Source organism: Azolla caroliniana, unplaced genomic scaffold, assembly GCF_043228905.1.
Source record: "Azolla caroliniana isolate FFs.n. ecotype wild unplaced genomic scaffold, voAzoCaro1.0.p SCAF_1065, whole genome shotgun sequence".
NCBI lineage: Eukaryota > Viridiplantae > Streptophyta > Polypodiopsida > Salviniales > Salviniaceae > Azolla > Azolla caroliniana.
Genome location: NW_028231500.1, coordinates 688 through 12,448, shown reverse-complemented (window position 1 = coordinate 12,448; position 11,761 = coordinate 688). Strand labels below are relative to the sequence as shown.

Sequence of the window (11,761 nt, the reverse complement as noted above, 5' to 3'; positions counted from 1 at the left end):
AATTCTAAAGCTACTTTTAATGATGGTAGGATAGCTCAGAAACCAGTTATCCTAGGAGTTGGGACAAACCCATAAGGACCTAGGACACGTGATAGTGTAGGAATCTTAGTACTAGCTACCCCCTTCATTATAGCATCTTGAGACGCTGTTGAGACTCTATTGGTGAGGCAAAGGTGTCTTTTTTCAGATCCATTAACATAAGGAAATATTCGGTGGTATGGGGCACTGATAATTTATGTTCATCTCTTATCCTTTGCTTGGATTGGTCGGTGCAGTTAAGCATTCTTTTGTTAATCTAATTATTCATTGCTTATAATTAATGTTTGATTCGTAATATACCATGCTCAAAATTCTTACTAATTTACGGGATGACATGCATTTGTGGATGATGATTTGCCATTGTCTTTTCCCTCATAAATTTGGGGTGACAGGACCAATTTCCAGCTTTCTTGGGGGAACATTTACTTCATACTTGGTGTAAGTGTATTGATCACAATCCCATTTATGGCTGTTGCAGTTTGGGCATTGTGGAGTTCCTCAAACATTGTTATCTTGCAAGCATACACACTTGGTCTACAAAGCTATGCCTTAGAATGTTCAGGGTAGCTTCCACGATGTTCAGTTTCCTAGGGGCCAGTTCACCAGTGATCCTCAAAACCTTATTTTGGTTTACACTGAGCAGGTGGAGAGCTAGACTTGAACTATGCTTTCTTATGTACTCTAGAGGTTATCCTAGGGACACATTTGACTGCTGTCGATTGACAAGTCAGTATATAAAACCCTTCTTATCTTTCTAAAGTGGTTGTTTTGTAACAGAATTAATCTCATACATATAGTGAATTGAGGAACATATACAATTAACGGACTGAATGAGCAATGTTCATTTAGCAAGGAAGAAGTTGAGGGTCTTCTTAGTAACATTTCATCGCAGTCTTTAAAACTGCACAAAAAAAAACTCCAACACAACCAACTGCTTAATATTAAAAATCCTAGGAAACTAACCTGATGATAGATGTAGCAAATACCCTCCGGGAGAAACCGAACATTTGCTGCTTCTCCCCATATACACAAATATAGAGCTACTAAGGCCACCCTGTTTTTTTTTGTCATTGCCCTGGAATGAAATGATAGGGAGAGACTTATTAATGTATGGAGATTCACATTTAAATGTTGAAAACTATAAAGCTTCAGCAATACCATGCATATACAGATGGCTTTCTGATGTAAATACACCACTTCTCATAGTTACTCAGAATCTTATTGCAAAACTTATTGATAACATCTTCATCCAACTCCTACAACACCACAATGTTTAAATACCACAAAACCAAGATCATCTAGATTTTGTAAATAAGACTTTGCCAAGAATTAAGTAGCTCTTGGGCAGTGAAAATTTTAAGACATACCAGATCTGTACCACTGATAAAACTTCCATCACCCATTTGAGATTGAGCATTAGCTAGTAGAAGCACCAAATGTTCCCGCTGATTTCTCACATTATCAGTCTGCAAAAGAGTTGTCACTAATTGTATTATAAACGCATATGTAGCAAACACTAAAACTATATATGAAGACACTATGGGAAGATGGTCAGATTGTAAAATAAAACTTGCAACTCTTACATACTTGGAATCCAAAAGCAAATTCAAGTGCATCAAATACATCAGGTTTCCGAAGATGAGGGGGTTCAAAATTACTTTCAAACTGCAAGCGAGGATACTGAATCGCTAACCTCGCAGCTTTTATCTGGAAATTCATATTTCAGAATAGAATGCTTAGGACAGCCGGTATACTGAGATAAATAAATAAAACTTTGTGAAGGCTTAATACCTCAGGAACATTGAGAATTGTATGAGAAATATCAGGTGTCTCAAGAGGCAAGATGTTGTATGGTTGGAATGCTTTTGAATTTTGTGCATCTAGTTCCATTTCCTTCTTGAACTGCATGAGCAAAGTGAGAATAAGGAACTTAGTGGTGTTTTCCGGAGCACTGTTATAAAATATGTGCTGAGCCATGTCCAAAAAGAAAAACACTGCCACTTTCTCATTCTTGTTATAGCGATGAGAATAGTATTTCCAACTCAGCAAACACCTATATGAAGTCTAGAAGCATCTGAAACTAGATGACACGTACATATGTAGCTCTTAGCTCTACTGCTATTTTGAATTCTCTAAGCCAAGAATATGCAAGGTTTCTGAATTTACTGAACCATAAGCACTGTGAATTTGTATTCAGAGAATCATATGCCATTGGAAGATTTATTCACTGGTGTTGGTGAATGGTTGCAAGACATGAACAAACCTTATTCATATCATTCCAAGATACTAGTAATCAATCCTTGGATCCCCAAGAGTAATCCTGCTTCATGTGAAAATGGTGTTTTTCTTTCAGCACAATATGGGACAACAAGCAAAGAGCTTCACCAGAGCCTTCTTTTTTTAAACAAAAGAGCAGAATCCTCCCTCGATCATATTGCCAATCCAACTAGACAAATGCCATCTTGCAACACTAACATCAGATGCAACCACTATGTCTTGCCCTTAATGCATCGATTGGGAAATATAGCAAAATGGATATTTTCCCCAACTGAATTGACCCTAACTGCTCCCAAAGTCAGTGGCATGTATTCAAGAAAGGAAAGTCCTATTATGAATTACTGATAACCATTAGAAAAGCTTTTATAAAGCTGAAACCATGAAGTCATATTGTTAAACTAAGGAAGAAAGAAAGAAAGAAATATATATATATATTAACATATTTTAAGAGGTCAAAATGGCCTATAATATCAAACAAGAGATTACATCTTAAGTGTTGTCTTATCTTTGAGAACAACAAATCAAATTAAATAAATGTTACTGAGTAAAAGAAAGTAAATAAGATAAAAGGAGACTAAAGAATCTTGTTATCAGTACATGTAAGATTCTCAAGTCGGATCTATTATAAATAATTGTCTAGATTTCTCTCTGTCACTCTCCAGAATAAAGAGGGTAGTAACACTTCACGGAAGAGAACAGATTGAAAACGAACCTCTGGAGGTAATAATGTTTCAGCAACATTTGTAGGATAATTTTCGGCTAGAGCATATATAACATCTTTTAGAACCGATAAAGTTGTAAAAACTTTATATCTATCCTGCAACCTGAACATAAATTTTGATTAATATAGGTGGCATAAAGATTTTTAACCACTCACTAGACAGCTGAACATCTCAAAGATGAAGATATCAGTATCCACTCAGGAACAAAGATGCAACAAATACGTACTCTAACATCCATTTAAAATATACATGTATCAAATATAAAAGTAATCAGTATGCTGATTCCTCTGACGAATATCTAAAAAAACTAGTATTTGTACAACCCTAACATGTAATATTCCTGAAATAATTATATGGAACTATGACATAACAGGGGCAGCATACTCTTCAGATTCAGCTAACCGCTCCTTCTGTTTCCTGTAAAAATCTCGTAATATTTCAATGTCATGATCGTGATCAGAAGTGGTACCATCTTTCCTGGCTTGGTTTCTCTGTAAGAAAAATAAAATACATGGTATTTGTATTACATTGCAAGAGATAAATACAGCGTAATAAAGCTGTCATATAAGTTACAGCAAAAGAAGTACCTTTATTACTGCCATCAATCCAGTCTTAAACTGCAGAACACCCCTTCCTTCATTCTTGGGATCCAAATTCTGGGAAAGAGAATAAGCATGTCCATAAACTGCAAGAAGAACAAAACATCAAAGTCAATAACGGCCCACATCAAGAAGATGGTTTCATTCAAAGCTTATGTAGAAACAATCTACTTGGTTTACCAACATTTCTTCTGGAGTTCGGGTTTTTGGAGCTAGAACAAAGCTTAATACCACTGAAATAATTTTGATATCATATGTCACATTTCCAATGGTTCGGAATATTCATCACCTTTCTAAGGTACAAACTAATTCCCACTTCATACCTATAAGTATACAAGGTTCTCAATTCATCTCTTGGATTTCAGTTCTGTTACAACAGCCCTTTTCGCAGATATTTTCTCCCTGCCTGAGAACACCCAGCAATCCCAGTATCTTCTCCATTTGTGTTATAAGCAGGACCTTGGGAACCAATTCTATATATAATTTTAACGGGTTAAAGGTAGGATAGTTGGGAAACTGATTATCCTATGATTTGGGACAAACCCATATGAACCTATGACATGTCAGCACACATTGTGGTCTGGGAGCCTTAGGTGTTGACAGCTATATAAAGGCGACTAGCTACCCCTTCATTACAGCATCTTCAGACACAGTTGAGACACTATTGGTGAGGCTAAGCTCTCCTCTTTGGATCCGTTATTCAACATCCAAGTATAACATAAGGTAACATTTGGTGGTATGGGACACTGATGGTATTTTATGTTTGTCATGTCCTTTGCTCAGGTGTGGTCAATATGGTTAAAACACCCTTAATCCATTCTTCTCCTTAATCTCTTATTCTTTTGCTCATCATTCATTTGATCCTTAATAATTTACTTGATAGCAGAAATCAGGTTGAACAATCCAGAGTAATTGGGAACTCCTAATTCAGCCCTCAACAGATCAGATTATGAACCAAGTGAGATTTTGGTCCGTATAATGGATCTGCCAGTCCAGCCAAAACTAAATAAATAGAACTTGAGCCAAATAGCCAAATAGTGGATAGCGGGTTGACTTAATGTGGTATCAGTGATTTGGCCACTTAGGCTTTCCGATACCTGAGCAGATATAGTCTGAGGTTTGGCAAACATTCTTCTGTCATTAGCTCCTGTGCTGGGGAAAACGTTTGTCATGTACATGAAACAGCAGAAAACATTTCATAGGAGGCTGGATTCAAATTCAAAAGTACCATACAAATAAGCCATAGCACAAACCATACACACATATACAAATAAAGCCACACATTTGAAGCACCCCTGAGCCTGGGAGCTGACCTCATCTGAGATGGTCAGCATTCCACATCAAACATGTACAATCCATGGGTGGTGATCACTCCATAAATAGAATGAGGGCCTAGGATCCAACCTACAGGATCGTTTATCCTTCCTGCATTTACAGTTCATTCGTACACTAAATGTCACTATGGCCGCTTTATACTAATTGCAAGAGCGGATGTCTAAGGATGTAACCGAGATTTATCGGGAATGTCACACATTCAATGTAACCATTGTTCTAGCGGATATCCTTAGAGCTCACTGCACAAGACATGTCCAACAGGTGGCTGGGTATGATGTGATTTGTTTGCAACAGGAGAAAATTAAAAACCTTCCATGTTGACTGGATAACACGTGATTTCATGAGTGAGATCTAGGTGCCAGATTAAACTCATAAAGCTTACATATTGACTCATCTCAAAGAAAAACACCTGATTTGATCAAAAAGATCAACATATCAAATTGTAATACTCCTAGTTTCCCAGAGAGAAAACTAGACAGAATGAATGTTAAAGAAAAGGTTTTGTGAAATGAACTATGTCCCATATATATATATGAGAAATGTCTCAATCAGCAAATTAGAGTATTGTGTCACCCAATTTCAATCAGACATCATTGCATACAGACAAGGCGAATGTCAAAAAGAGGATATTTGAGAAATGAAAGAATCGGATGCAGAAAATAGAGATCTCTTATCAACTAGAGGAGAGCAATAGTTCCAATTAGTCAGAACTGAAGTATTAAAAGGAAGGATGGTGTGAGAGAGGAAAGAGAGACGTGTTGAATTATACTTCATTTATATCGAATTATACTTTATTCTACTCAGAGATCGGGATTCTCACATCAACAGATTACATGGAAATAAAACCGTGTATTGAACACAGACACCAGAATTACATACAAATTGAATGTCCGCAAAGAGACATGGGGGAGAGAGAGAGAGAGAGATGAATCATACGGATACTAGAAACTTTTGAATTCTCGTTCTGGATTTCATTAGCGATATCGATGATCGAATTGATGTTGCTGCGTGGATCGAAAGAAGCAGGAGCGGAGGTAGGGACATCAAGGCCACCAGGTGAAGGGGAAGACGAGTGAGGGTTGAGAGCAGAGAGGACGAGGCGTCTCCAGTTTCTGAGAACTCTGTTCTGCGGGACATGGCGGAGCCGAGCCATGGGGAACAGAATGAATCCCGAAGGAAGGAAAGGAAAGAACAGAGAAGGAAGAAGAAGAAGAAGAAGAAGAAGAAGAGATAATGAAGAAGAAGAGACAGTCAAGTTTAAATTTTCAACGACCTCCATAAACAGATTTCTAAATCCAAAAAAAGTCAAGCCTCTTGCCTCTGGTAAAAGTCAAGCCTCCTGGTTCTGGTAAAAGTCAAGCCTCTTGGTTGGGCCTTTGTAAAAATTAAGTCAAGTTTAAATCTTCAACGACCTCCACAAACGCATGCACACATATCTGGGATTTCTATAACCCAAAAAAAAAAAAGTCAGGCCTCTGGTTTCGTTCTCTGTCAAAAGTCAAGCCACTCGATTCTCTCGTCAAAACAAAGTCAAGCATCGGTTGGGCTTCCGGTAAAAGTCGAGTCTCTGGTGGTGGGTTCTGTAAAAGTCGTCTCAGTTGGAGGCTTTGCAAAAAGTCAAGCCTCCACTCTTACTTTTTCTGGGTGCGTGTGTCTGTGTGTTTTCTGGTTGCCCATCATATGACCATCCCTTCACAAGACTATATATTGCATGTCCGCTCTTACATTCTACTCGCCTACATGATATGATGGTCACACAATCAACCATCTAACTCTTCCATCATATCCCTCCCAACAAACACTATGGGGCTCGGCCCCGTTAATTTGTGCTCATGGCTACTTCGTCTGTCTGTCAAGTCTTTCTTATGATCAAGATAATGTCTCAAACATGTAAACTTAGTTTCCTTTTACTTCGTGGTTGTGTCATATGACTACCTCTTCAAATAAAAAATTATAAGCCTCAGCCTGTAAGTTGTTTCTCGTGGTTGCATCATATGACATTGATCCCTTCAAAAGATTATGAACCATAGCTAGTAAATTATGCTTGTGGTTGTTTCGTAGGACAATCCCTTCACAAGATTATGGGCCTCAACTTGTAAGTTGTGCTTTGTGGTTATGTTGTGTGACAGGATTACAGACCTTATCTTGACATCCCTCCCCTCCCTGAGGATTCTTTATAGTACTTAGATTCCACTTGTAGCATTGTCTTCGATTGTTACTCCAATGGCCCCTTGAGTAAAGGCAAAGAAGGCTTTTGTTGTACTCTAATGAGTCTTTCTAGGACTCAAACCCCACTTGTATCACTATCATCGATTGTTGCTCTACGGAACTCCAAATCAAAGCAAAAAAGGCTTCTATAATACTCTTATAGACTTTGTAGGACTTTGACCCCACTTGCATCACGAGCTAGATATAATCAATGATCAACCTCAAGTTGTCAGTTTATCGCCACATGTGTATTTTTAGAGTACATATTTTTTGATAGCACCACAAATGAGGAGAAGCTATTTTGCAACCTGACCATATGGATCGATAAGGTATTAGTTTAGGAAACCATAGAGAGTTGGACAAAATGTATTTAGGGAAGAGGGAAACTAAGGGTAATGGGATTGAGTAGTAAGATGGACTTGAAGGATATTCTCTATTATTCTTGAAGTATGTGCCATTGACTCTAGGATAAATTATCTAACGCTAGATTAGGTTATATTAAATGACAAGTTAATTGACAAAAAATGAAAATCTCCATTACTAACAACTTATTTGCGCATTTAAGAACAAAGAATATAAACATCCAACCTCATTCTCTTACATAACAGTTGTGAGTCGTCGCTATTATATGTGTCAACTAACTTTATAGTCAACTAGTCCAAATCCCATTTAATCTCTAACGTGTCAACACATGGGAGGACTACTATTGTGAGCTACTCTATTATGTATGTAATAGAAAGTTTGTATCGACACATGTACACCTCTATGAGTGTAACTCGATATGCCTATCTAGTCGATTCTCAATATTTCTAACATCACTTTCATCGATTATTGCTTTGATGAACCCTCAAGTGAAGCAAAAAAAGATCATGTAACTTATGAATGTCCCTTCATCATCTATCAAATGATAAGGGTCATTCCACGGTCTTTCATCTATGATTAATTCTTCTTGACTATGACCCATGGGGATTAATGAATCAACACAATCAATTGGCACATGGATTTGACTTTATCATTGATGTTAACTACGAAGAGAGTTTCTTCCTTGGATAAGAACTAAGATTGACAAATGGGAATCCATACATAAAAATTTCCCCACAATGATCAACCCAATAACTATGGTTAGTTGGAATTATTTAAACCACGATATTCATGATTTTGACATCCCGAAACTTGTCTGTGATACCTTTATATATTGAATCAATCTACAAATGATAATCCATGATAGTATGTTGAACTCCAACTTGTACAAAACCCTCAAGCTTGAATTCTTTGAGGTGACATTGTCTATATAATGCATGATGCTTCTTAGTTTGCAATGGTGGAGCAAATCTCATTTGCTTATGAGATCTATATTGATTCATCCACTCGACATTAGTACCTACTCAACCATTTATTGTCTTCCTCATCGTTGGTCAGGTTCCAATTTCTACAGTGGATAATAGAGGCTTGTGCTTCCTTCCTACTTAATTCACCACTCTTCCCCAATCTAATGTTTGATTCAATAAGGTATGTTGTGGATCATGGACAACTTCACCCGTGATTGCATCATATCGACCATGATCCTCATGACATCCATGATTCTAATTGTTTCTTCCCTCTAATCCTTTGCATCCTCCCGGCCTCCTCGCCACTTTTTGAAGACCACATTTTTCACTAGTATGGCCACAATCCATGGGGCCTTGCGTTCGACCTCAACCATGGCCCCACAAAACACCAAATTGTCAGTCAATGGATCCACACATGAGTGTTACCCTTGTAGATAAGCCTAATGAACACTCTATTTTCCTTGCTTGGCTTTCAATTGCATTGCCCTGGCTCTCTCTTGTCAACACATGATGCAAGCATGGCATGCCAATGCATCCCCACAACTCTACTATAATCAACCAAATCTCAAGCACCATCCTCCCTCTATCTTGCCATACCAACAATTAATCTTTATGTCTCTCATATAAAATTAGATTTATACACATACATACACACATAAAATCCCCCCCTTTATTATATGTGTGTGTGTGTTGATGCTAAATGTATGTTTAGCATCATTTTTTTGTGATGCTAAATGTCATGTCACTACACCCAAAGCAACATTTAGTGAGACGCAAAGCATCATGTGTAACATTGTGATATGTGTCATGTTTGAGAAACACCCTATTCTATAATACTGAACATAGGCAAAGTTCTCAATGATGTTGTTTTAAAAACTATGTTCTACTCCAACTTGACGCGATTATCTAACCCTATATATGTTTGCTCATCCATGGCACACCTTAGGAGTAGAACCAAGATCATGGTTCATAAATCCATTCTTAATCTATTGTACTACGTAAATTACCTATATACCACCCTATACTTGCTCATGGCAAACCTTTGGAGTATGATTGATATTTTTGAAGCTTTATAGAGATGTATGTATGTAAAAGTCCGGTGACAAGCACAACCATGCTTTCAACCTAGCTTTTAGAATGATTAGGTTAGGACGATTAGGTATAATTGCATTGTCCTCTAATACAATTAGAATGTGCCTCAATACATAGAACATTCTTATATAAACAAGATGTTTTACGTCCAAATGTATTGGCCATCCCATCCTAATTTGCTCGTGTCACGACACACTATAAGACTAGAAGCAAGATCTGTTGCAGAAAAATGGGAGATCTTCCCACACAATGCTCACTCATGGAAGGAAACTAATTGCAAGTTTCGTGAGTACATGAGTGACTTACAAGTCCGTCACCGATAAACAATCGTCACCCCACCCTATGCTTGCTCACTATCTCGAAATCTCGTCATTGATTCGACACCCATCATGACCAACATGATGTGGCTTGTTTTGCGAATGGATTTCAAATCAATCCGTAACTGCTGTTGTCGGGCCTGAAGGGCATGGCACCATACAGGCGAGCTTTTAGAGACGCAATGGTGGTACGCAAGAGCGTGGGGTCATCACGAAGGAAATCGTTGTAGATGCGGATGCAGTAACTTTGGCGCTTCGGGAGCTCGTTCGGGTAATTTCCTGCCCGGGCGACCATGGCACGGAGGGTAGGCACAATGAGGTTCATCTCAGACGACGGGAACTGGAGAATGCACCGGTGCCATTGGATCAACGTGTCGAACGGCTTCACATAATTGTCAGCAATGAGGACGGGCACGGCGCCCGCCGCCATCACCTCAATCAGCCGGTACGAGTTGGGCGACCAGCCAGCCAGCACCAGACCGAATGTCGTATTCATGAGGCCGCCAAAGCTGTACCGCACATGCTCCGCCTCGTCCTCCTCGCAATGCCTCCCCAATTCAGGGTTTTCCCGCCTCCTCAGCTCGTTCGTGGCATGTTTGCACGAGGTCACGACAATGGCGTCCTTCCCGTTGTGAATCGAGCGGAAGGAGTCGTAGCTCCGTAGGACGCCCTCATCAGTCGGATGCCCCAGATATCGGAGCCCACGGAACGTGACCAGATACGGGCGGTCCAGGGGCGGCACTGCCTGCAAGCCCCTCAAATGGACACGGCCATTGAGCGTGAGGCTGATGTCGAACCCGGGCCTGTAGATCGTCTCGTGCATGTCGGAGGCAAGGAGGGACGCAAAGCCGATGCTCTCGGGCGGGATGCCACGTTGGCGCCACATGTCGGCGAATGTGACCAACACGTGGTTGAGCCCATTGCCCCCCCAGTAAGGCAGGCTGCTGGGATGGCTTCTGTTGTCCGGGCCATCCAAGAAGACGAAGAAGAGGCAGGCCTTGCGAGGATCATCGGTGTGCCAGACTGTGCGGTTGAGTAGAGCAAAGTATCGCACAGGCGGGCGGGGTATGTGGTAGGCATAGATGAGAAGCTCGGATTGGCCGGCACACCTCGTGTAGTTGAAGCATACATCCATGGAGCATCGCGGGAAGAGGGTAGGGTAATGCCATGTCTGATTCTGCGCGTACCACGGCTGCAATGTCTGTGGTCTCAGGGAATTCTCGAAGATGAGGCCGTACATCCCACCACACAACACAATCACTGCTAGGGCTAGTACTGAAATCCGCCTGACCGATGATGCCTCCGATTTCGCCATATTCCTTGATGAGATCAATGAATGTATCGCTTGATGATTAGGATCTCCCCCTTCCCTCAATACCACATCTACAGGCGGCACGATTCTTTGATTCGATCAATGAATGTATCGCTTGATGATTAGGATCTCCCCCTTCCCTCAATACCACATCTACAGGCGGCACGATTCCTTGATTCGATCAATGAATGTATCGCTTGATGATTAGGATCTCCCCCTTCCCTCAATACCACATCTACAGGCGGCACGATTCCTTGATTCGATCAATGAATGTATCACTTGATGATTTGGATCTCCCCCTTCCCTCAATACCACATCTACAGGTGCTCCGTATCTTCGACTACCTGCAACGAACGGATTTTTGGTACATATTTAAACATGTTTGGAATCCTTACATATCACTGATCTCTACCCTCCGACTTGACATGGATTTCTCGGCTGCATTTCGGAACTCAAACCTAATGAGAGCTTCAGATTTTGATTGACGAATCCATGTTAGAGACCACATACATCTATCACGATCCTCTATTGC

At 40.0% G+C, this 11,761-nt stretch overlaps 2 protein-coding genes and 1 long non-coding RNA gene across 3 annotated transcripts; all 3 read right to left on the bottom strand.

The window, feature by feature from the left end:
* Nucleotides 1-1,187: 1,187 nt before the first annotated feature.
* Nucleotides 1,188-3,749, bottom strand: LOC147847407 (callose synthase 10-like). Its single transcript, XM_087339235.1, has 7 exons — nt 3,626-3,749; nt 3,423-3,529; nt 3,029-3,140; nt 1,831-1,941; nt 1,627-1,746; nt 1,407-1,505; nt 1,188-1,295 (listed from the first exon to the last, which is right to left on the bottom strand). Exons 1-7 carry the CDS (start codon nt 3,638-3,640, stop codon nt 1,188-1,190), a joined length of 672 nt encoding a protein of 223 aa, XP_087195361.1. The 5' UTR covers nt 3,641-3,749.
* A 235-nt stretch (nt 3,750-3,984) lies between these two features.
* Nucleotides 3,985-6,158, bottom strand: LOC147847406 (uncharacterized). The gene is made up of 2 exons (XR_015532323.1): nt 5,909-6,158; nt 3,985-4,043 (listed from the first exon to the last, which is right to left on the bottom strand). It is a non-coding gene; the product is annotated as an uncharacterized LOC147847406 (long non-coding RNA).
* Nucleotides 6,159-9,849: 3,691 nt separating this feature from the next.
* On the bottom strand, nt 9,850-11,483 carry LOC147847405 (uncharacterized). Its single transcript, XM_087339236.1, has one exon. It carries the CDS (start codon nt 11,230-11,232, stop codon nt 10,027-10,029), a length of 1,206 nt encoding a protein of 401 aa, XP_087195362.1. The 5' UTR covers nt 11,233-11,483; the 3' UTR covers nt 9,850-10,026.
* Between the last annotated feature and the right edge of the window lie 278 nt (nt 11,484-11,761).

Bases quoted from the DNA above. Each gene is read 5' to 3' on its own strand.
- LOC147847407 (XM_087339235.1), bottom strand. The intron at 3,141-3,422 runs GTATGCTGCCCC...ATTTATGTTCAG, and splicing joins CGGTTAGCTGAATCTGAAGA to GTTGCAGGATAGATATAAAG. The intron at 1,296-1,406 runs GTATGTCTTAAA...GTGGTGTTGTAG, and splicing joins TTATCAGTGGTACAGATCTG to GAGTTGGATGAAGATGTTAT.
- LOC147847405 (XM_087339236.1), bottom strand. From the start codon at position 11,232: ATGGCGAAATCGGAGGCATCATCGGTCAGGCGGATTTCAGTACTAGCC.